At 40.0% G+C, this 23,758-nt stretch overlaps 2 protein-coding genes across 8 annotated transcripts in view; both read right to left on the reverse strand.

Annotated features, from left to right (window-relative positions):
• CKAP5 (cytoskeleton associated protein 5) overlaps positions 1–11,792 on the reverse strand; it is an 82,309-nt gene extending 70,517 nt beyond the window's left edge. For 4 of the 7 annotated variants that reach the window (XM_014070638.2, XM_087720343.1, XM_014070614.2 and 1 more), the window contains exon 1: positions 7,229–7,382. The gene's annotated coding sequence lies outside the window, so the exon portion shown is untranslated. Of the gene's footprint in view, positions 1–7,228; positions 7,389–8,617; positions 8,877–11,743 lie in introns of those variants that run through there. The other 3 variants (XM_087720336.1, XM_087720333.1, XM_087720356.1) reach the window with 3 other exon arrangements.
• Positions 11,793–13,973: 2,181 nt separating this feature from the next.
• LRP4 (LDL receptor related protein 4) overlaps positions 13,974–23,758 on the reverse strand; it is a 115,943-nt gene continuing 106,158 nt past the window's right edge. Inside the window, exon 38 of the mRNA XM_087720404.1 lies at positions 13,974–23,398. Coding sequence (XP_087576530.1) covers positions 23,066–23,398 — 333 coding nt within the window. The 3' untranslated portion in view covers positions 13,974–23,065. The remainder of the gene's footprint in view (positions 23,399–23,758) is intronic.

A 23,758-nucleotide genomic window follows, 5' to 3' on the forward strand; every position in this document is an offset into this window, starting at 1 on the left:
GGATCGAATAGAAGCCCCTCCCCTGCTGATCCCTGGGGACTGGCTCTATCGCCTCTATCTCTAGGAGATGGCAGATTTCTGCCCTCATGCGTTCCCTCTTTTCTGGGTTCCTGGGGGTAGGACAGCGGATAAACTTTCTTTGGGGAAAGGATAGGAAGTCCAGGAGAAGGCCCTTGCGAATGGTGTTGAGGACCCACTTGTCCGATGTTATCTCCTCCCACCTGTCGGCATACAGCCGTAGCCGACCCCCGATGGGGGGATCCCTGTGACCGTCACTTTCCCTTACGAAAGGGCCGGGATCCACCACTGTTGTTTCCTCCTCCTCGGAATGGTCTCCGAAAGGAAGACTGGGATTGGTTGGCACGAGCCCCGAAGGATCTGTCTTGGTGCCTATCCCCCCCTGCCTGAAAGGGCCTCTGATAGGAGGAAGGGTGAGAAGATTGCCCTGTTTCCTGGCTCCTGTAGGGTCTCTTACGAAAGGACCCCGCCCCTTTCCGGTCACCCCTTTTAAAGGTTGCCGGAAGGATCTTGCGTTTGTCCTTGGTTTCGGTGACAAACTTGTCCAGGGCCTCTCCAAACAGAAAGCCCCCTTTAAATGGGGCCGATGCCAGCTTCCATTTAGCCTTCATTTCGGCCTGCCAGTGCCTGAGCCATAGGAGGCGGCGGGAGGTGATATTGGAAGCTAGAGCTCTGGAAGAGAATTTTGCTGCTGTCAAGGTGGCATCCGCCGAATACTCGACAGCGGTAATAATCTTGGTTAGCTCATGGCGCCACCTAGATCTCCTGGGCGGGGGTCTGGACCTGAGTTGGCGCAGCCAGAATAGGGTGGCCCTAATAAAAAAGGAGGCAGAGGTGGATGCCTTGATGGCCCAGGCAGACGCCATGTGTGTTTTCTGACATGCCTTTTCTGACCTCTTATCTTCTGCCTTAAGTCCCTCTAGGAGCTCAGCTGGCAGGTTGGAATTGGAAGTTAGAGACACGACTGGGGCATCTACTTCTGGGAATTTGAGGATTTCCTCCATTTTATCTTCTACTGCATATAGAGTTCTATCCCCCCCACTGGGGTTGGTCAGGGTGCCTGGCTGTAGCCACTGGCGCTGTACCGCGTCCATAAATAGGTCTGGCACAGGAATAACCTCGGGGGTTTCTACTGTCTCTTTGAACAACCCATGCTTAAGATCCTTGGAAGTGGAAGCCTGAGAGGCCTCAGGTCTGGAAGTGGGGCCTAACTCTGTGGCCGTCATGGCTTTGTGCAAGATAGACTTGAATAATGACGGTTGAAACAGGCCAGAGAATTTTGGCTTGTCAGGGGTGGGGTTTTCGTCTTCAGAAAGGGCGAAAATCTCCCCTTCTTCCTGCTCAGAACTTGATAACCCAGAGTGAGAGGGGCTTGAAGATGGGGAGGAGGATACAGGCTCCTTAGAGGTGGAGGCCCTAGGTTTGCGTTTCTCCTTTGGGGCCTTGCCCTTGGTAGAGCCCTTGCGCTTAATGCCTTCAGCTATCCCTTGGGAGATGGCTAAGGCAATTACCTCCCTCATTTCATCCGAGAGAGCAGAACTTTTCCCCCTTTTTTTCTTTTGCTTACTGGGCCTGCGCTGGCTAGGCCTGCCTGAGCTGGATCCACCCTTCCCAAGGGGGGAATTCTGGACAGAATCTCGTTCCTCTCCGATGGAGGAGCTAGGGGAGTCGGGGTACCCCCAAGATGCTTCAGGAGATGGATCCCTGGATGCATAGTTATCCCCAGACAAGAATTCACTGTCCCCGGGGGATTGGGCCTCACGATCAGGGGAAGCTGACTCCCTGCTGCGACGGTCTGGGCTAGGTTCTGGCTGAAGGGGCCTTGAAACCTCCCTGGGATCCACTGTGGCTCTTGGAGAAGACCTTTCAAGTGAGCCTTTGTGCCCTTTGCCTTTATTTACAGAGGGATCCAGCTTGCAGCGCTTGCTGGAGGGCCCCACCTGATCCCCTAAGGCCTCCCTGCATTCCTCAGCCATTTCAGGTCCCCACGAGGCCTGGGAGATAGCTGGAGCTGGGATGGGCACGCGCTGGCCTTTGCAGTCCAAAAGCGCTGGCAGAATCTCCGGGAGGGAAGGGCCGCCTTGGGGTCGGATTTCCTTCCTCCCACCGCCCTCGGTTCCCCGAGACTTAGCTTATTTTCCGGAGGGAGAGGCTAGCTGGCTTCCCAGGCTAGTCTCCAGCCTCCCCGCGGCGTTCTGCAGTCGTTGAGGGCTCGCTGAAGCTCCGTTGGCTGGCTGGGCTCTTCTTGCTGCCTTGTTCCTCGCACGCTCTGAGCTCTGCCGCTCTGCCCGGTGAGTCGGAGCGATCCAAAATGGCGGGGGGTGCGCACGCAGCCGCTTCCCGCTCTTTCCAGCCCTGAAGGTGTGCGAAGGCTCCAGCCGTCGCTGCTGTTGCCGGACAAAATGGAGCAGGCGAGGGAATCCTAGCAATCCGGCTCACCTGCTTTAGAGCCTTCTCAGAGCCTTGCTGGACTTTTCCTCCCCCTGGGACGCCCCTGTTCCAACAGGGAACTTGGTTTATCCCACTAACTGCTCCCTTGCTAGCCAGCCCCCGCTGTGCAAGCCTTTTCAACCCCCTGCAGTGCTTGCAATTAGCAACAGCAGGGAAAAACCGGCAGCCCTTCTCTTAAAGCGACGGAAGCCTCACTGGAGGCAAATAGACAGACCTGATGTAGAAGCGTGATTTCCTCTATCTGAGAATTTAAACGTGGTCCAAATTGGGAAACTTTTTCCAGCCTTTCTGCTCTTAGACTGGAGCTCTCCCAAAACAGCCCTAACTCGGGCGGACTGAGTTTTCGAATTGAGCATGTGCAGGCAAAGGGAGGCGTGGTCAAGAAAATCATCACTCAGTCCAAGGGCAGATAGGCTGTGTTAACCCAGCATTTGGGCTCTCTGAGCAGTGCACTGGAGAATACATCGCTACTTTCTTACAATGATTTCAGAACCTGTATCATCTTGCCTCTATTTTCTCCAGTCAATTCAAACCTTGACTAATTCATTCAGTAGCAGAAAAACACAAAATTCCTGATTATTATACTCAGTTCTGTATCACTGCCACCATATTTACACATTCACAAAATTAATCAGGCTCCAATAATCTAATTAATTATTATGCAACAGAAATGTTTCTACCAACTCAAGGGATTATTTGTCATTTTAATAACACTCAACATTATGTCTCTCAGCAGATGACAGCACCCAGTTAAACTTCACTGGTCTCAAAGAATTAGAGAGCTGATTACTGCTTGGAAAGAAGACCAGTAGGAAACACTGGACTACACGAATAAAGGGGAAAAAAACCCAGTATTCCAAAGGTGGCAATATAAATTGTTTCTATATTGCTTTTACCAAAAATATGTAGAAATATCCATATAGCTGCCAGAAGTCAAAATAGTCACCTTCTCCAATTTCTTAGGAAAGCAACACAACAAAATATTTTGACTAACTAACCACTGATAATGAATCAAAATCTATTCTTGGAAAAATTAGGGAATGGAAGAACACTGCACATCTAAATAGATTTACCAAGGCAGTCTTCTCCATGTCCCACCTGTAATTTTCCATTCTCTGCAGGAAGGGTGATTTTTTTTAATCCTGTCTTCATTATTTTTATAAATAACTCCAAGCAACAAACATACCTAATATTTCTTCCTACTCCCTTCTCCTATTTTTCCCACAATAATTATTCTATGAGATTAATTGGGCAGAGAAAGAGTGACTAACCCAAAGTCAACCAGCTGGTTCTCATCTGTAAGGCAAGACTAAAACTTTCTAGTCTGGCTCTTTAATCACTGGATTATAGTTTTTGGGTTTTGCCACCAAATAAAATTTAATAAAATTTAACAAAATTTAAGAAATGAATACCATACTTTATTATAACTGACTTTTATTGTTGTTGGTATGTGTGTGTGAGAGAGAGAGGCGGGGAGGGAGAGAGAGATTTTCAACAATGTAAAAAAACATTTTTTTAAACTCCTCATCCCCATTTTGAAGAAATATTTGGGTTTACTTTCAGAATTTCTTCAGATATGCAATCCATGAGGAAACTGTCCATCCCACCTCCATAACTTCTCTCCTCCCTGTCTGTATGATACTGTCCCACTGTCCAAGTTACACGGCAATGTCTCTAACCTCTCTCTCAGCTTTCCCACACTCACAAAGACAAAATTCTTTTCTTTCCAGGCCAAGTTTTTCCTAAGAGCTTTTTAGGAAGATGGAAGCTTCTTTTCTTTCTAACTCTATGCTCAGGCCAAATTTCAGGCTACATTTCTACACATCCCTAAAAGTGGTTTATGTTACAACTAAGCAACATTGGGGCTATGCCAGTGACTACTCTGCATCTCTTCCGCCCATTAATATTTACTCTGGTTGAGTAGCCTGCATGGATGGGGAGGGCTTACAGGTACTCACTGTAAAGGACTGTAATGACAGGAAAGAAAAACAATTGTTAATAGAAGTTTCCCCAACTATCCAGCATTTACTCAATGCTTTCAATGCAATGCAGCTCAGATTAAACACTGTCAGGCCTGCAGCCATATTTTCTTGTGGCTCTCAGGCCTACCACACTTTCTATTATTCTACTATGCATTTTCTATTGTGGGAAAATTGGAGCGGGGATTGTACGGAGTTAGATGATATGTAGCCATAACAAAATTCTTTCTAGAAAGTCAAGGTCATCCTTTGTCTCTGCACCTGACCAGAACTGGATGGGTGGAAGCTGCCAGAATGGCAGTAGAAGATTGGACCATGTAATGGACTTGTGGGTGTGGGTGCAAGATCTTGAACTTTCAACTGGGTGGGAAAACTGGGAAGGCTTCAGATTCGGGTTTTCCCAGATGTGCCAAAATGGCTCTTTTAATAAATTGGCAATACTTTGCCTTGGATTCTGATTTACTTTTGGATGCTATTTGGAACCCTGCAAAACACATTCAGATTTTTGGTTTGTTTTATATTTCACAATTGCTATGTGGGCTATATATGCAAAAAAAATATTTACAGTGTTCATTCTGAGCTACCTAGCAAATATACTAAAAAGAAGTGACATTCAGGTTTCCTTAAGACTTCTTTCTCTACAGTAGATGGTGCATCCTACTACTGACCTTGATTTTCTTATCTCTAGCTCCAGGGCAGGATGTCATTTCTCAAAACTACTGTATAAATAATAAATGATAGAATTGGTAGTGATTTTGGTAACTGGATCCAACCTAACATATATTTTTCTAGCCTTTGTTTAAAAAAGACAAGTTGGTTTTAAATAAACTTATATTTAAAAATTAATTCTGGAACTGATTAACATGGACAGTTTTCATTAAAGATTCAAAGCATAAATATACAGTATATGCTAACTTTTATGCTAACGTCTGAACATAACTCTACTATACCCCTACTGAAGTGCAAGAGCCCTCTCCTTCATATGTTGGGTCACTCTGCATACCATTTCATGTTGTGACTTACTTATTATGTACCATATTTTCTTAATAAAAATGATACTTAAAAATAAATATATTCTCTTAACGTTGATACAGAAGATATTGTATCAACTTTTCATTATGCTGTATATATGTATAAGTAGTCCTTGACTCATGACAATGGAATCCAAAATTTGTTGCTAAGCAAGGTAGTTTTTAACTGAGTTTTGCCCCATTTTACCTTTCTTCCCACACTTACGCAAATCACTGTAATTGTTGAATTAGTAACACAGTTGTTAAACGAATCTGACTTCCCCATTGACTTTTCTTGTCAGAAGGTCGCAAGAGGTGATCACATGATCCTGGGACTCTGCAACTGTCATAAACACATGCCAGTTGCCAAGCATTCAAAGTTTGATCACATGATCAGAGATACTGCAACTCAGAGCTGTTGTAACTTTAAACTGCCAAACTAATGGTTTTAAGTTGAGAACTACCTATACTTGTGTGTGTGTGTCCCCTCTCTATATATAAATAAATAAATAAACTATGTTACATATTTGCTTGCTTGAAACATAGCCTCAGACAAATGCAACCCCTGTGAATATAATCCAAATGCCTGGTTTAGCATGAAAGAGCTAACTACACACCTTGGTTATGAATTAAACCATGATTTTAAAAACAATTCGGTATACAATGTAATGTAAGTTACAACAGAGAATTTTAAAAAAATAAACTCTTCAATTATATTTTATTTATGTGCTTCTACCATCTAACAATGGGATTTATGCATATTACCCAAAGTAATAATGTGCTAAAATGGCATCATCATTAGTGCTTCATGGAATGCACTAAATTAAAACCAAGCAAACTATATTATGGCCTAGCACAATTTGTAAGCCCTGTCACTGTCTTTCAATTCAATTCAGAAAAATCTGAGATGCTGTGAAGATTTCCCTACTCTTGAAACAAATGCTCTTTGGAGCAAGTCCTTTGAAAATGTCATGCCACTCTCTCCTGGTCTGTTATTTCTATTCTACCTATTTCCCTGATAATGCAAGTAATGCAGCTTATTTCGGGAATACTCTTTCAAAATATTTCTCTCAAATGTACAATATACAGTAGAATATTTTAAGACACACATCCAATATTTTACGAACCGAAAGAGCAATATATTTATAACCTGTATAAATGCCATTCTCTTTCATGAGCCATGTCCTCATTTTATTTATAGCACTCCTGCACTAACATCAATTGAGCCAGGCATTTCAATTAGAAGTCTCCTCTCTTGTTATTTCTGATGGATCTTGGGAGGCATCTCATTGTTCTCAGTAGCTAGCCGGTTGTTTATATGCCTGTGAATTTCCCTTACCCAAAATCACACTCCTCGCCCCTGCCCACAAGATATACACAGCACTGGGTCGGCGGCATCACCAGAGCTCCCCTTTCCTGCGGCAGGACTTGCCAGGAGAATAATCGTAACCTCTTGCCGTTTCCCGCCCCCAACAGAAGGGGCCACACATCTCCCAGTAGCTGCAGCTGGGTCGGTCGACATTGACAAATTCAGCATCACCGACTATTACTGCTGCTCTGGGGAAGAAAAAACACACAAACAAAACCCCGCTCTCCGGCACCTCTAATCTACTCAGAAGTCAAACGGCACTGAGTAGCAAGCAGGCCGCTCCCCAGGCATTGTTTCTGCCAACAGCCCAGCCTAGCAAACCTCGGTTCTGGAGCTTGAGGCCCCAGTTCGATCGGTCGCCGCCCTGCCCCGGAGCCGATTGCCGGGCAACGACGACTTACCCAGTTTGAGCTAGGCCGCAGTTGTCGTTCTACCCAGCCACGATAGCCCCGCTTAAAAGGAGCTGGCGGGTAACTGCATCTCCTACCGGCAAAAAGGCAGGCACCTCCTCCGAGGCGGGGCGGAGTACATTGCAGCCGGCGACACCAGCCTCCGACTCCCACCGCACCTGAAAGCGGGGCCTTCTCCGGCCCATGTGACAAACAAAGGCAGGGGTGTCCGCCTCCCAGTAGGGAGCATGCGCACAGTCCGCTCCTCGGCTCGCCCGGGCGGTGGGAAAAGGGAACTGTTCGGCTCCTCTTCGAAGAGGAAAATGCCAAGTAACGACTTCAAGTGCCGTCTTAAAATTGTTCGGCGTCTCGCGGGCTGCTAACTCCGATCTCTCTCCCAAGAGGGAACCGGGTGTCGGGCTGCACAACTCGGGAGTCCTTCATACGCGCAGTGCGGCCTTACTAAAAAAAATCCGTTTGGGATGCAACAAGTGCAGCGCGCGAAGGTTTCCAAGTCCGGTCGCTTGTTTTACTACCGTGCAAAGTGAAGGCGTCCGGTGGATGCTATTCCCAGAGTAAGAGATTGGGGGGGGGGGGGGCGACGCTTACGCAGGTAACAACCTACTCTCCCAATTTTCTTTTTCTATACTGAAAGAAAGCCTGGAAATTCACTGCCAGTCTTGAGAGCCTTGTTTTCTGAATTTAGACTTAGAAAACTTACGGAGATAACTTTGGCCACCAATTATTTCCAAAAAAATGTCTAATTTTCTAACAATTGTCCTGCCATGTTACAACTGTAACGAAATACACCTGTGCCTCAACTGAAATAGTCAATGCAGAGTTAACTGTTCTATTCAAATCTCATATAGTTTGAGTTATCTTGCTTCATATTTACAAAAAAACTTTTAACTGAACAGAGTACTGATTTACAGCGTGTGAACTAATCCATATTTCATATGCAAACACTTTCCCCCTTTAAAATCCTTTTAAGGATAAATTAATCCAAAAATAAATACTGTAACAAATATAGCATCTGGGTAGGAATTATTCATTTGCAGAAAATACAAGACCCTTAAAAGTCTATTTCTTGAACATTTCAAAGCTTTTTATATGTTAGAAATTTGTAGGAAGAATCACAAAAGAGTAAGAAACGGGTACAAATTAATACCTATTTTTTAAAGAATTTGGAAAATAGACCACGTGGGTGAAAAAAAATCAGCATCAAGAACATTCTATGACACAGTATTCACCACAAGTGCAATCAGCAAGAACACAAATTTTGACACAGTTGGTTTCCTTCTGACAGCTCCTCTGGACTATTATTTTCACTTCTAAAATACTTATTCTACGAATTATATGCATAAAGTTCCATTAAATGCTAGAGTTTGGTTTATATCCCACCTTTTGTACAGGAGCTCAAGATGTACACAGTGCTCTCTCCTTTTCCACACAGCAAGAACCTTATGAGATTGGTTGAACTGAGAAACAACAAAATGGCCCTAAGTTGTCCAGTAAGATTCTGTGAATCAGGGTAGACTAGAATTCAGGTCTCCTCACATTTAGTCCAGCAGTATGTACATAGTCATAGCCATGAGCATCCATAAGATCTTGCTGCTGAAAGCAGCATCATGTTGCAAACTTTATTCCTTTTGTACAGGGTCTGTAATACATGTATCACAATATATATAAGCGTTAGTTTGGCATCCAGTTGCCATTTTTAGCATTCTCACCCTTATATTTTTTTAATAACTACTATTTATCAAAAAAATGATGACTTTAAAAAATAAAAAGCTATGATTAAAAAGGAAAATAAACAATCTACTTTCAACCTAAAGAACATCTTTTAAAATAGTATAAAATAAGCTCTTTTGCATTTTTCTCAGCACATAACCACAACTAAACGGAGGAAGCCAATCTTTACAACACTGAAAGCATAGGATCATTTCAGCACTTATTTACTAATTTTCTGCCTTATGCAATGTTAATCTGTCACTTAAAATATGATCCCATTCAAATGAAACATTCTTAGGTATTAACCTGCAGTCCATTCATAAGCACTTAAGTCTACCATAATATCTACATCTAGAAATCTAAAATTCATCTAGAAATCTAAAATTCAAGTGCAAGATCCAGATCATAAAGCTACCCCTGATCTCAGTGATCCCTAAATGTGGGTATTGAACCTACCAACAAACTGTAAGAATCTTGTAGATGTTATTACCATGACGGAGAAATTGATATTAGAAACAGTTCAGTCCCTGAATCTATTTCAGTACACCAATATTTGATTTAAAACATTGAGGCAAGATATTCTGACATTATAGCATGTTCTAGAGAGTGTTAAGAACAAACTTGTTCTGAAATAGCAATCCCATTATGTTCTATTGACTTTCCAAGTTCTGGAATAAAGGGCACTTAGCAACCATAATGAAGGAAACATTGAGAAAAAAGGTACCAAGGAAAATGGCTTCAGCAGCCTTAACATTTCAATAGTTTGTCCTTTGAGGCATTATCAATTTCATGGAGTTTAGATAATTCAGATTTCAAGACATCACTATCAAATATTTAAACCAGATATCTTTTCATATTTGTTTGGGATATAGCAGATTTTAATATTTTTGAAACCCTTGCTTAGAAATAAAGCACATATTTCAGTTTAAAATACATGCTTAAAATATATTGCTTCCAAAATGTAAAGAAACGTAATTCAAACTTAATATATCTTACATATATGCAAGATACAAATATAACTATACAGATGTCATAATTCCAAAAGGAGAAACTAATAGTAAAAGTCTTAAATAAACTCTCCCAAAGTTCTCTTTGCACATTACCAAGTACTACAAGTAACTCTGGATTATGCAAGCAAGAGCCAGGTTTACTGGCCATTGATCCCTGTTTTAATTATATTCTTATCTCCATCTCCCTCATCTCAGAAAATGAATGTACTGAGGAAGTTCAACAACTGCCAAAAAATGAAGACACCTGAGAAGCTAATGTGAAAAATCAGTAGCAACTACTACTTTTTGCTGCCACTGTTGCTCAATTACTATATCATCACAACACATGAGAAGTAACCATGATCAAGAATAAACTTCTGCATGCTCATCTCTCTCCTTTTGGGCAGTGGCTGTAGTTATTAACAAACTTTTTTCTCCGGATGGGAGGAAGAAAAGATTCTTCGGCAGATAATTGTGCATGTATGATAAAATTGGTATTACCTACTCTTACATGTTCAATACATGAGATTCTTCAGTATGGAAACAAAGCTAGATTGTTTAAGAGTGCTTATTTTCTCCTTATGAAAATGTAGTTCATGTAAAACTTAGCAGTTTGCCTATTTCTTCATAGTGCTAACAGTGGCAAGTCCTAAAAATCATTCACTCATACAAGGAAGTGAACAAGCAGGAATATGGCTTTTTGTGGTGTTCCTTTAGCTGAACAAGTGAAAGAAACCATTGCCTAAGGCTTTAGGTAGCAGCTACTGCTAAGTCTCCAAGTCTTTGGGGAGGATACCTACTGGGCATTAATTGTAGTTTATAACATCTGACTAGCAGTGGTGGGATCAGACTCCTTCCAAAATATTCTCAATGTTTGTGCCTTTAGTGGTGCTATTCCTAAGGCAGTGCCTTTTTTCCACCAAAGATGGAGAATGTAGTTACTACTTCCAAGGAAATGAGTGGATAAGCAAGTGGTGGCAAGTGCTTTTTCAAATAACAATGGCCATTCACTCATCCATCCTGCAAAATAATCTATTAGCAAAATAATTAAGAAGAGTAATGACTTCATCTACTTAACATAGCTGATTTCTTCCTTTAAGCAATGGGAACTGGAGAGACTAGACTGCCATCTGTCAGAAATGGTAGGGTTTCCTTCCTTTTGTGTGTGTGTGTTGGATTAGATGACCTACAAGGTCCTTCTAACTCTGTTAATCTGTTAAACTGAGTTGATAATCATATGGTCACATTAGTAACTGGCTTGATTTAAGATTTAAGATTGATAGCTAATATCCTCACTTTCTTCCACCAGACAAAAGGCGGTGCCACCAGCTGTGTTCCACAGCACGCCTGCCCACCAATACAGTTCATTCACACTAACGTCCTGGACCAGTTCATAGGTTGCTAGGATGATATCAAGCGGGGTAGTTGGTGGTTCTGCACATGAAAACACTGGTCTAGTATCTATTAAAAGAGGAGACGCGCACTGCATAGAAAATCGCTCTGAACGCCTCTTAGATCCCACAGCTAGCTCTGCCAGAGCCTCACCAGCCACATGAGACCCTATGTGAAGAAGAGAACTGGGGCTTCAAATGGAGCAAACTACAGAGGTGGTCAGATCGGCTTCGGGCTTTAGGTTCCCGGGGCATCTATAGCACGGAAGCGGCCTTACGCCTCGCTGTCGAGTGAGAGAAGTGGCCAGTGAAGGAGAAGGATGGAGCGTGGCCTCCTCATACCGGTGGCTCTGCTCCACAGCCCCAGCCTTCCTCGCTACTCGGCACAGTCATTGACGGGGAGAAGGGACACTTACCGAAGCCAAGGAGGAAGGTAAACCCAGGCCTCTCCTCTCCACCGTTTGAAATCACTAAGGATGCCCACACCTCCCAATATCCCGGCTCCTCATTGGTTTCCACCGAGAATACCCGCCTCCTGAACTTGGAACTGTATTGGCTCGTTTGAATCTGGCAGTTGCGGCCGGGTTCCCCCGCAAGAAGTGGGAGGCAGCGGCGTCGGCGTCTTGTGCTTTTATACGGCTGGTCTTTCATGTCCGCTTTTTCCCCCCTTCAGAAACGTCAGCCCTTGTGGTGGTGGCCGGCCTAAGGCCTTGGCAACAACCTCGGTCTCTAGTTACAGAAGCCGGCGGAAAAGAAAGCAAGGAGGTGCCGGCTCTAGGTTTCAAAGGCGAGCTCGAAGAAGACCCAGCCCCAAACTGGATTGCTGTGCCTCCCTCCTCCCCTTTGCCCCGCAGTTCCTGACAGGGCTCTTAGGCTTTACACAGTGATAATGCTTTGACTTAAGGTAGCAAAATAATGTCTGTATAGTTGTTGAAAAGACAGCGTGTGGTGAAAAGAATGGGGCGCTTGTTTCCCTAGTGGTGAATTTGTACTTAAAGACAGCGGGGAAAACAAATGGAGTGGATATTGTTTAAAATAATAAAATGAGTGCCAAAAACCCAAATACCACCCAGAATCTCTTAGAGAAAGGTGACCTATACATTTATGAATATCTATGGAAGGTCACATCTAGTGAACCTTGGTTTACCTTGAAAAAGCTAAAAAGGGATGGATGTGGTTAATACTTAGATATCAGAAAATTCCAGGGCTATAAGGACATATGGGAAAATAACACATTTTGAAGGAAAATGGTAGCAAACCATGCCCATATTAAAGCCTTGTAAGGTAGGTTTGGTATCTGAGTGCTTACAAGACTCTCTGCTATGATCTCAATTGGCCCAGTTTATTAGGAATAATCTATTAATCCTAACCCACCACTGGAAAATTACAGAAAAGCATTATTTCAATGGATACTGCAGTATCTCTAGTCAAGCTGGAGTTATCCTATTCAAGATGTTGAAGACAAAAGATATTCCAGAGAATGGTTTCATTTGTTGACAATCATCTTTTTTGTTTGCTTTATTATTTCAGTACTTTAAAACTTCGTGTTATGTTGTGTGTTATGTCGTTTTAAATATTTTCTTCTTTGTAAACCACTGAAAGATAACTTCATTGTAGTGGAGCATAAATGTAATACATAAAATATTGCTGTCAGGTAAACAATATATACATTACTGTTGACATCTACCTGTTTATATTTTTAATCTGTGGGAAGTTATCATCCAGCCCTGTCCCAGAAAAATGAAATATCCTAGGAAATATTGAAAAGGCAGAATATTTCTCTGGATGTGAGGAGAAAGAAACATGTTTTAAAAGACAGAATAGTTGCTTGTAGCTTCCTGCCCATCCCCACTGTTAATGGGCCAAGCTAGTCCACTTTTATAATAAAGACTTCTCCACTGCAGCTGCAGGGGGAAGGGATTAAGGAACTTTACTCAACTCTCCACATGGCATCTGAGAACTCATCTATACCTGGATTCAAAACACAGCCTAGAGAGTAGCCCCTGCATGGCCCCATGGGAGTCTGACAACCAATCAGAATACATTTTTTACACAGGAACAGGAAACAGAGAGGTGGGACTAAACAGGGTATAAAAAGCCTAGCAAGCCCCTCCTTCAGCCCTTCTCTTCTTCTCCACCAACATTGAAGCATGTGATCACCTTTTCTGTTCAGGGCTCAAGCCATGTGGCCCTGTCCAACAATAAACCATCTTTCCAAGCAGCCTCCATGTCTCCAGTGTTGTCTTCCCCACTTGGAGCTGAACCCAGAAGGACATTTCTTCCATCAAATCCTTGCAATATTTTAATATTTTGGATACTGCCAAGTACCTTCAAACTTGCCTTCCATTCAGCATTTGGGAGCCTTGATGCAGTAACAACTAAATCTCCATGGAAACCATTTACTTACTCTGGTGGAGGGCTGTCAAGCTCGTTGGCTGGATGCTTCACACTCTGGCCACATCCACGCCCGGTATAGTGAAGGGGGGAAAAGTCATGATACGTCATGTGATGACTTGAGTTTGACACCCCTGCCCTAGTGAGTTACTCTTGGTGAGTTGGGTTTTGGCAGATAAGTTAGCATTCAGATGAGGTTTCTAAAATCTGCCCAGAACAGGTAACAAAACAATTGATTTTAATTTAATTTCAGATTCTATGCCTTTCTTTTATTTGTCTTATCTAATTAAACCATAAGGTATCTTGCCTATCCTACTGGATATGGATTATAGAAATCAAGAAGTCAGAGCACATATACAATCAAAAGCTGGTTTAGGTATACAAGCATTTTCATGGTGAAAATGGAAAGAGTCAGTGCACCAGTTCCTACATGCATCTGGAAGTAGAGACAGATGAAAACAGGCTGTTCTGAAGTTAATGCTCATGGCATAATAAATATTGATAAGGGAATAGATAAGGGATATGGGAAGAATGATAGATCATATACATTCTACTATCAAAAGTTCACACTACATACAAAGCACATCATCCCTTTGCATTTACAGTATTTAGATTTCACATTAGATTATTACATGCATTGCTTTCAGTTTCTAAAAATATAAATATAGAAAGGTTCCAAGTTTAACAAGCATGAAAATAGTTCAAATAAAGTTGGCAAAAAAGTTTCAAAACATATTAGGCAATACAAAAATAATCTTATTATGAGTCTGGTATGAACTTCTTTGATTCTAGCAGAGAGCCAGTTTGGCCCAGCAGTTGAACTAGAAGCATTGGGATTTCATTTTAGTTCTGCCTTAAGCTCAAAAGGCCTGCTGGATCATACTGGGCCAAACAGTTCAAGGAAAAAGAAAGCACAAATAACTTCTAAAAATACTGCCCAGATAACTGGATTGATTTCTTCATTTGGTAATTGGGAGTCAAGCCTGGCTTGAAGACAGAACCAGAGGAGAATAAAGTACCATTTAAATTTGTTAGGTTGCCCAGGTAGAAATTGTTAAACTCGTAACCAGCAACAAAATATTCTGTAGGAATGCTAGGAATCGTTAGGGTGTGTGCTTCCTACTTTAAAAATGCAGACAATTTCTAAATAACATAGTGAGAAATTATAATTTAAAGTATCAGTTCCTAGATAATATTGTGTTCTGGGATGAAGTTTTTTAAAATTTATCTATCTAGTGATCTTATTGATATTTAAGCTTAATGCCAGGATTAACTGGTAATTCAAGTACAGTAGCTTAATCTTATACGTATTTAGTGAAACATAGATACTGTTTTTAATGGGAATTTCCAGGACACAAAATATAGAATTTCTGCCTCAGCTATTATTAAGTTGTCACTTAAGTGAATATAAGTGATTTATCTTTACATGATTGATCCAAAACTAGATACAGGTAGTCCTCAAACTTACAATCATAATTGAGTTTGGAGTTAGTTCATAAGTCACTGTGGTGGTAACTAGAGGCATCATGTGACCAGACCTAATTTTTGACCTTTTTGTAGCAGTTAAGTAAACACCAGTTGCCAAGTGAACATCACACTCATTAACCGAATGTGTTTTGTTAACTGAATCCATTTTTCCCAATGAGCTTTTTTTGCCAGAAATATAAATAAACTCCAAGAACTGGCAAAAAATGAGCGCAAATTGTGCTCATGTGACCGCGGGACATTGAAAACAGCCATAAAGATAAGCTAGTTGCCAGACACCTAAAATGTGATTATGTGATAGCGTTGTAACTTTGAAAACAGGTCATAAATAACTAGGGAGATCCATCATGTCAAATGGTCATTAAGTGACAGTAATAAGTCAAAGACTTCCTATAAATACATTTTAATCACAGATGTACATGCTGGCAGATTCTAGTAATGGTTTTTTGTTTCCTGTAGTTCATTCTTTTTCTAAAAAATATGATTGCTTGTACTTATTTAAAATTCCCACTGCTTGGACCAGTGAATCGAACAGGAGAAGAAATGAAATATGTGTCCAAGAAAGTTTTTCCCCAAACTGGTTGCTTGCTTTTGAGCGCTGACAAGATTACCTATTGGTAGATTGTTGCCTATCAATATATAGTAAACTCCATTCTGTAGCCAAGATCCCAATCCCAACATTTTAGCCGTATTTTAACATCTTTTAAAAGTCATCTTTCCCAGTCATTACTCCCCTTGGTGTTTTTAATTGATTTTTAAAATTCTGTTCATAATACTTAATATTTTTTAAAGTGCGTCAGGATTTTCTACATAAGTAGAATAGATATATTTTAATAAATACTATTTACAGGACCAAAGGATTTATGTAGGGTTTTAGAATAATAACTTGTTTATTATTCAATGTATCTGCTGAAAGCATATAACAGCAATGGTTTTATATTATGGAACTCTAATGCTATCAATATGCAAATTTACATGTGAAGGATTTTGAAGTGACAAGTCAGCCATTTAAGAAATCCTGTCAATTCACAATAGTTAGGTTGGGCTATGTGCAAGATCAAAACAAATTTTTAATCCTGTGGATACTTCAAGTTCACTTGTCAGAACCATAGGGAAAATATCTATGTTATTCTAAGGCATGGAGTCCAAAGTCACCAAGAAAAATGACTATGGCGCTACCATACAAAATTGTAATTTCAGATGTGCTTTCCATTAAGTTCTGTAGAATGAATACCACAGCAATGATATTATTTTGTCTACTCTAAGTTCTGGTCACTATTCTTTTGCCTATATGATATAAAGTACGTGTTTTCTTTATTAGTAGTTAATACTTTTAAAGATTAACAACTTTGTTTTAAGCAAGTTTCAGTTTGGGCTACTGTGGTATTATGAGGAAAATTAAAATTGAAAGAAAACAAATCAATTTACAATCCTGAAAAGGAATTTAAGAGAACCTTCATTAATGAGGAACCTGTTTTCATCTAGACTCATAACAAATCAGTTCATGTTTTAGATTAATCAGTCTTCTTATTTATATATATATATAGTAAAACACTTGGAAACTTTGAATTGGTTCCATTTTATGATATGGCTCTGGGAAATGGTATATTGAGAATAAAGAGACACTGATCTAAGGTAAAAACATTCATAGCTCACAGGTTTGTTCATAGGGAGTCGAAAACAGATGAATGTACACTGTTTAAAATGCATTATTAGCATATTATCAGCACGACAAATGCAAAGATCTTTATGCTACATTTGTCTTAAAACAATCTAGATAATATCAACCTCACTGAATTAAGAAAATCATAAATTTTAACATATAATCCCAAATGTGTAAATTAATTCCACCAATGAATTCCCATTTCCCTGGCTTCACATTACTCCCAAATGGCTTGTATCTTCAGAAAAGATGAGACTTTGTGAAGTCTATTTGTTTAGGAGGCAGGTTTGGTTAATATGTAATTCACAATTTAAATGGACAGCAAATTGATTTTAAGAAAACTAGAGTTATATTAAATTATCATAATTCCCCAAGACAGGCCTGTCAAACTGGCAGCCTGTAGGTCGGATAGGTCACGCACAGGCCACACCCACCCCAGCTCTGCAAAGGCAAAAAATGTCATGATACATCATGATTCAGCACATGACGTGATCTATTTTGACACCCATGTCCTAATACATTGAACATAGCACTAAGATAACTATAAAAGGACATCTTTTCAGCAGGTAACATTAAAACCATTACAAGTGGATGCAGGGAAGTTACTATCATTAGCTCAGAACTTATGGGAGAAAAAAAATGCTTTTTACATAGTAAATTAGTGCTCAAACATTATCTCTACCACTCCTGGCCTTTCCACATTGTGTATAGTCCCAGTGCAATGAGACTTGCTTTTTTTTTAACATGCAAGCAAAGAACCATGAATGAAGTAATGTTCAGTCAAAGATTGCTAGCACAAAGGAAGTTGATCTTTGCTTGTTTCACAAGTGAGATTAGAAGAGTTGGTGCCATTCCTTCAGTTTCCTGCTATGCTAACACTGTTTGAGGGTAAAATGGAAGAGAAGGGCAAATGAAGAAGTGAAGTATACAATCAAAATGTGCAACAGAAAGCAGCTTTATCTATGAAAAATGATTCAAGTGCAATTTAGTACATATAGCTGGGATGAAAACACTACTGATCTCTGGTAAAACTTTTTGTTTTAACTGAATTCCTGTACTCAGAACCACACATCCCTCTATGTCAGAAGAATGGCTTCATATTTCATAATTTTTAATCAAATGAAATGGCCTCAATATTACTGCTACAAAGCTGCATGCCTGACTGCAATTTGCTTTTCTCATTCCTCAAGTGTAAAGAAGTTTTAATGGCTACAAAGATTGGAACCAACTAAAAATAAATATAGTTAAGATCTAGTTCCCCCCTTCTGCATGTAGGAGAATAGGCATGTATATGTATACAAATACAATATAGCTAGCTAGCATAACTTCTCCATGTTTCTTATTATCCAATGGAAAATGTTTTTTTCCCCAAACTATATACACAAAGCAGATAATATGGCTGTAAATGAGGTATTATCTCAAGTCAAATAACATGTCAATGAAAAAGTTTTCAGAAGAAGAAAAAAGTCAACTGGAAATCATGAACATTTACATTGAAAAATGAAGCTACTGCAATTTACTGCCAGCTTTGGATATGCGGGCTGGAATTTCTGGAAACTACAGTGTCCACATCTCTGGAGGACATCGGATTAAGAAAAGCTGAATTAGACTTAATAATGGCTTTCACCTTCATTATTTCTCTTGTAATATCAATGTATTTGCTAAGTGAAGATTTTACAAAAATCAGTTCCTATGGGCTTAAAATTATTCTCTTCCATATTTCAATCCATAACCAAAATCCAAAAAGTAAGAAAAATGTGGACAAGAGAATCCTTTACAGAGGAATATGAAAGTACAGGACTTAAGCACCTTGCCAGCTGTCTTTTGAAAGTGCAGCACCTATTTTTCATCACAGTTTATCTGACAATGGGGATATAACATGAACCTCCTAATTTTCATCTATATTTGTAAATGTATTCCTGCAAACAGCAAAGGAATAGATATACTTCCTCAGTGTTTTACAGATGCATTGAATCTGATGCTATGAGAGTATGAGAGAGTTGTAATTCAGTATGTTTCAATTATTATTTTTTGTTAGAAAACAATGTACAAAGAGATTTAATTTAAGTAACCACAATTAAGACCAGTAACAGAAGTGATCCCTATGTGAAAAATCACGCAGCTGTGACTGCTTGGGCTTTTATTTCAGCTTTACTTTGCTTTACAGCATTAGAAAAATATGAATATATCTTCCCTCGTATCTGTCTGACTGGTTTGATCTGGCATGATTGGTGTGCTCTGGGTCTTATCAGTTAAACAATGTCATCTATTGGTGCTTGGAAGTGTGACCTTCTCTACAGCATCACCTGGCCTCTGGAATGAAGTTCCCCCTGAGATTTAAACAGTGCCATCTTGTGGTGTTTTGAAGAGCCTTAAATACTTGCCTAGTTATATTAGCCTTTGGAGAGGATGACTGATGACTGTTTTTAAATTTCTGTTCCCTTCTCAGTTTATTCTTTTTGTCATTGAAGTTTTCTGTTGTGCTACTTTTGTATAGGTTGAGCTATTCTGCATTTTTAAATGTACAGTTGTAAACCACCCAGTGTCACTGGGAATTGGGCAGCATATAAATTTAATTATTTATTACCCAAATGGGTGAGCCCAAACCAGAGGTTGTTTCTGGAACTTGATTCACAAGAAAGCTGGGAAATAGGGCAAATTTGGTATTCCTTTCCTCCCATTCCTCTGGAATGCTCACCCCAATGCTGGGATAATTAGGAAGAAGAGAATTATTTTATTTCCACTCATTGAAAAAAGGAGAGATTACTAGAGAATAGGCAGGTACACGCTGGGGAACACACATTGAAAGCAATGCATTAGCCAGCTGCTTACCTTGCTTCCATCTATGGAGATTCTCAATCATCCAGGTCTTGGCTGTCTCAGAGATACTTTTTTCAAGAGGCAATTGGATTTCAGCTAGAAATGCAGACGCTTCTTGGACGAGAAGCAAAATGTCTTCAAAGAAAAACAAGAAAGTCCAGTTGCCTCTTGGAGAAAAAAAAGCACCTTTGGGACTTCCTTCTCCTGAGAGCCAGAATCCTCTTAGAGCCAAACAAAAGGCTTTAGCGAGAAATTAATTAAGATCTTGTCATTTTCAAGCAGCAGCTACCAGCTGGCTGGAAGGTTCTAATCAACTAATTAAAGTCACGTTCTGAGCTTGTTAAATTGTGGTTAGTACTTTTTAGGGACTTGGACAAAAGCAGCTCAGGAAGAGCTAAGAAGCTATATCTCTGCCCTATGAGGGGGCAAAAGGAAAAAAAATGGGTCAGGCAAACAACAATATGGTACCATGCTGAATGACTGTAATGTCAAATGTGATAGAGTGGGAGAGAAGATGCTGCAAAGGTTGTAAATACAGGCATTGATCACAAATTTTCATCACATAACTGAACAGTCGCTCTTTGAAGCAATCACTAAATGAGTACTACCAATATACGGCAGATTGCAAAAGTTTGATTCCCTATTAGTACTTTCTAACATCTTTATAAAAGATTTTGGAATGGTCTTCCCAGGGGTGTTACACGCAGGCTACACCCACCACAGCTCCATGAATGGGAAAAACATTGCAAAATGTCACATGACGGCAACGTGACACAGCGAGTTTGACACCTGTAGTCTTCACAATCCCGTCTTTAATACAATTGAAAATCTGTAGGAGGATCTCAAATGTGCCATATATGTAAGATAATTCAAGAACATTTCTGAGCTAGATTTCTGCAAGAAAGGGTGGGGAAAAATTTGAAAACTGAAAATAGACTCTTAGCTGGCTATCAGAAATATGTGAAATTAATATTTCCGTCACAGAATTATATTATTAGATACAAAGTTTGGTACTAATATTAACCACAGATCAATTAAATGAGATCAAATTAAAGCTCTTTCTGACCTATCCACTCTTTAGATTGCATTTTTTTTGTGTATCACTAAAATGCCAGTTGGCCTGAAAGAAGTTTCATATCTTGATTTACTTTATGAAATTAGAATATAACATAATACATTTTGTTTTCAAAAAAGAACTGCACAAGGAAGATGTACTTATTATACTTCAATGTATACCTATTATGCCACAAAACAGACTTTCAAATCCAGATTGAACTGATGTATAGCAGATACAGGTGGTCCTTGCTTAGTAACCACAATTGGAAGTGGCAACTCTATTGCTAAGCCATGTGGTCATTAAGGGAACAGACTTATCTGAAAGTGATTACTACCAATTGCAATTTATGACCTTACATCTTTACTAACTGCTTATTGGAAGCCGATTGTGAAACGTGCAAATAGTGATCATGTGACCATGGGATGGTGTGATGGCTGTAAATGCCTGGTTGTGAAGCGCTCATACATATGCATACATAACAGCAGCTATCCTTGCGGCCATTATATAGCTGCTATGACCAAGCTCTGTACTGAAAGGATCCCTTTGAACATAATCAGGGAAACATTTTTCTCTATGTATGATTATTCTGGATGGTTTATCCAATGCTCAAGGGTGGAAATTGTTAAGTCAACTTGCTGATAACAATATATATTTGGAAAAGAAAAGAAAGCTATATTTCTTTCAGTGGAAGAAATGATGTAATAAAGTTACAACATGATGATTTTGAACAGAGGTAAAAAATAATCTTGCAGTGGTCCATGAATCCATTTGAATTTTTCCTGCCTTCTTCCTTGAACAATACACAAAGCAGAAAGTAGATGGACGACTAGTTTGGGCATAGAATAGTTTGTTCTCTTCATCAAGACTGAAGTCACAGGGACACAACCATTGTCCATGCATCTTTCACTAACCATGGGGGAGCAGCTGTAGGACTAGAATGCGACAATCACATTTTCCCAGAGAATACCTCATATGGTTAATAGTTCTAGATAGGACTTCCGTAGAACTTCTGTGTTGTCAAATAAAGTTTGGACAATGTGCAAAACACTATTCTTTGTTGTATAAGTCACAGTGCATATTGTGAAATGGCATTTTCTCAGCTTTTGACTTTTTGTTATAGCATAGAATGAGTAATAGCATCATTTTAATGTAGTTAAAAGGGAAGGAATTTTATGTAGGCAAATTATTTGTAGTGTGCCATCTGTCATCTTAACTGTGCATTATTTCCTATCCACATACATTATTTTTCAATTGCACACACCCACTTTTTGACACCACATTTTATCTGCTCAATTCATATGAGAAAAAAGGTGCAGCTAAATTATTCCTTCCAGGATTTCTAAAGAGAAAAGACTGGCAAAAAAATAAGTTAGAAGAAGACCCCTATTTTTCAACAGAAAATTGGAACTGGATTTTTGCTACACCAATTTGTTCCAGATACTTAAATCTAATACACTGCTTTTGTGTTCCACACATATTTCAGCAGCACAGTTTTTCAGCAGTTGGCCCTGTGAGCCAGGTAATAAGAATGATTAAATAACGTTGCACCAGAATTTACCTTGCAGGTCAAAACTAAATGGAAGCCCAGTGAAAATGGGAATAACAGTCTACCCAGGAAACATTTGTAAGTTCTATCTATATTTTAAAAAGGGTATTATTATGGATGTCACAGGACCAATGACTGTTGCCAGCAACAGACTAAGATTTTACCTCTTAAATTCCTCACATCCTACATTAGACGCAGTAGTGATTCCCCAGTTGTAAAAATGGTGGTGATATTTTATTGTCCCTTGCAATTAAGTTTCAGATGTATTTGCTCTCCCTGTACAGAACCTGTGAAAGTGACCTGTTCTTGTATTCCCTTGTTCACTTCAGGCAGTTCAATTGGCCCTAACCCTTTCCTCTTAAAACAGAAGGAGTACAGTGCAAAATGCAGTTAGTGCCAATACCCTCTGAGAAAAGGTAACAGGTATCAATTATGCCTAAGTTCATGAAACTGGCCACTGAAGATTTGAAATCTTCGACCAGCTTATGCACAAGCCCAGATGAAAGCTGTGTCAGATTCAAGTGAAAAAGAAACTGCTACTAGATTCAACACCACAGCTTCTAGGATGAAAGGATGTATAAATAAACATGACCTAGCAGTGAGTGAAAAGGGTCCCTTAGCTATGTTCCATCTGCCTCAAAGGCACAGTCCAGCTCAAAAGCTTCTGCAAAGGAAGTCTCTGGACTCCAAACTTTTTTTGTTGAATAGAAGGCAGGATCCTATTTCATCAATGTGAAGGATGACACTAGGAAGTACAAGTTTCTGCATATTCTTTAGACTTCACTTTCTGTTGAGGGCTTGCGCTGGTGCTTCCAGCCTGTGTCTGGAAGGGAGCCATGGCATTCAGGAGTAGTGGCTGCAGTGATGCTGCTGCATTCTGACTGCTCCTCTTTCAACAATTGCTCAGTTTCAGTGTCACCCAGTGAGCCAGAGCTGGCTTGGATAGAGACTGTGTCAGTCTTCATGCATACATGGTCGCGGAGAATACATCCACGAGAGCTTCTTATCTGTTTAAGATCATCCCATTCAGATTCATCATTGGATAACAGGCATATTCCTTCAACAATCTTGATCTTGTCCTTGGTGTAACTATGATCAGGACCAGTCTGCAAACAAATAATACCAAGACATGTACATCAAGTATAAAAAGCAGAGTACTTTTGAAAGACTAATTCCTGTCATGTGAATAAAGAAACAATGGACTATATCCTCCAACTTAAGGGGCAGATAATCTTCCCAACAAATCATCTTAGTCCCATCTAAATCAGACATTCTCAGTTTGGCGCCCTCCAAATATGAAGACTAGTGGAATCAAGAAATATAGTTTCAAACATTGAAGACCAATTTGAATTAATTCAGGTTTAATAGTGTGCTACAAACAAAACAACCTATAGGGGACAAGTTGATCTAAAGATGGGATTCTAAACAATATTGGTAGTAAGCTCTCAGGTGCAATTCAAAGTCAT

This window comes from Thamnophis sirtalis, unplaced genomic scaffold, assembly GCF_051295495.1.
Source record: "Thamnophis sirtalis isolate CommonGarterSnake01/CBP01778 unplaced genomic scaffold, rThaSir2_p1.2 scaffold_1, whole genome shotgun sequence".
Taxonomy (NCBI): domain Eukaryota; kingdom Metazoa; phylum Chordata; class Lepidosauria; order Squamata; family Natricidae; genus Thamnophis; species Thamnophis sirtalis.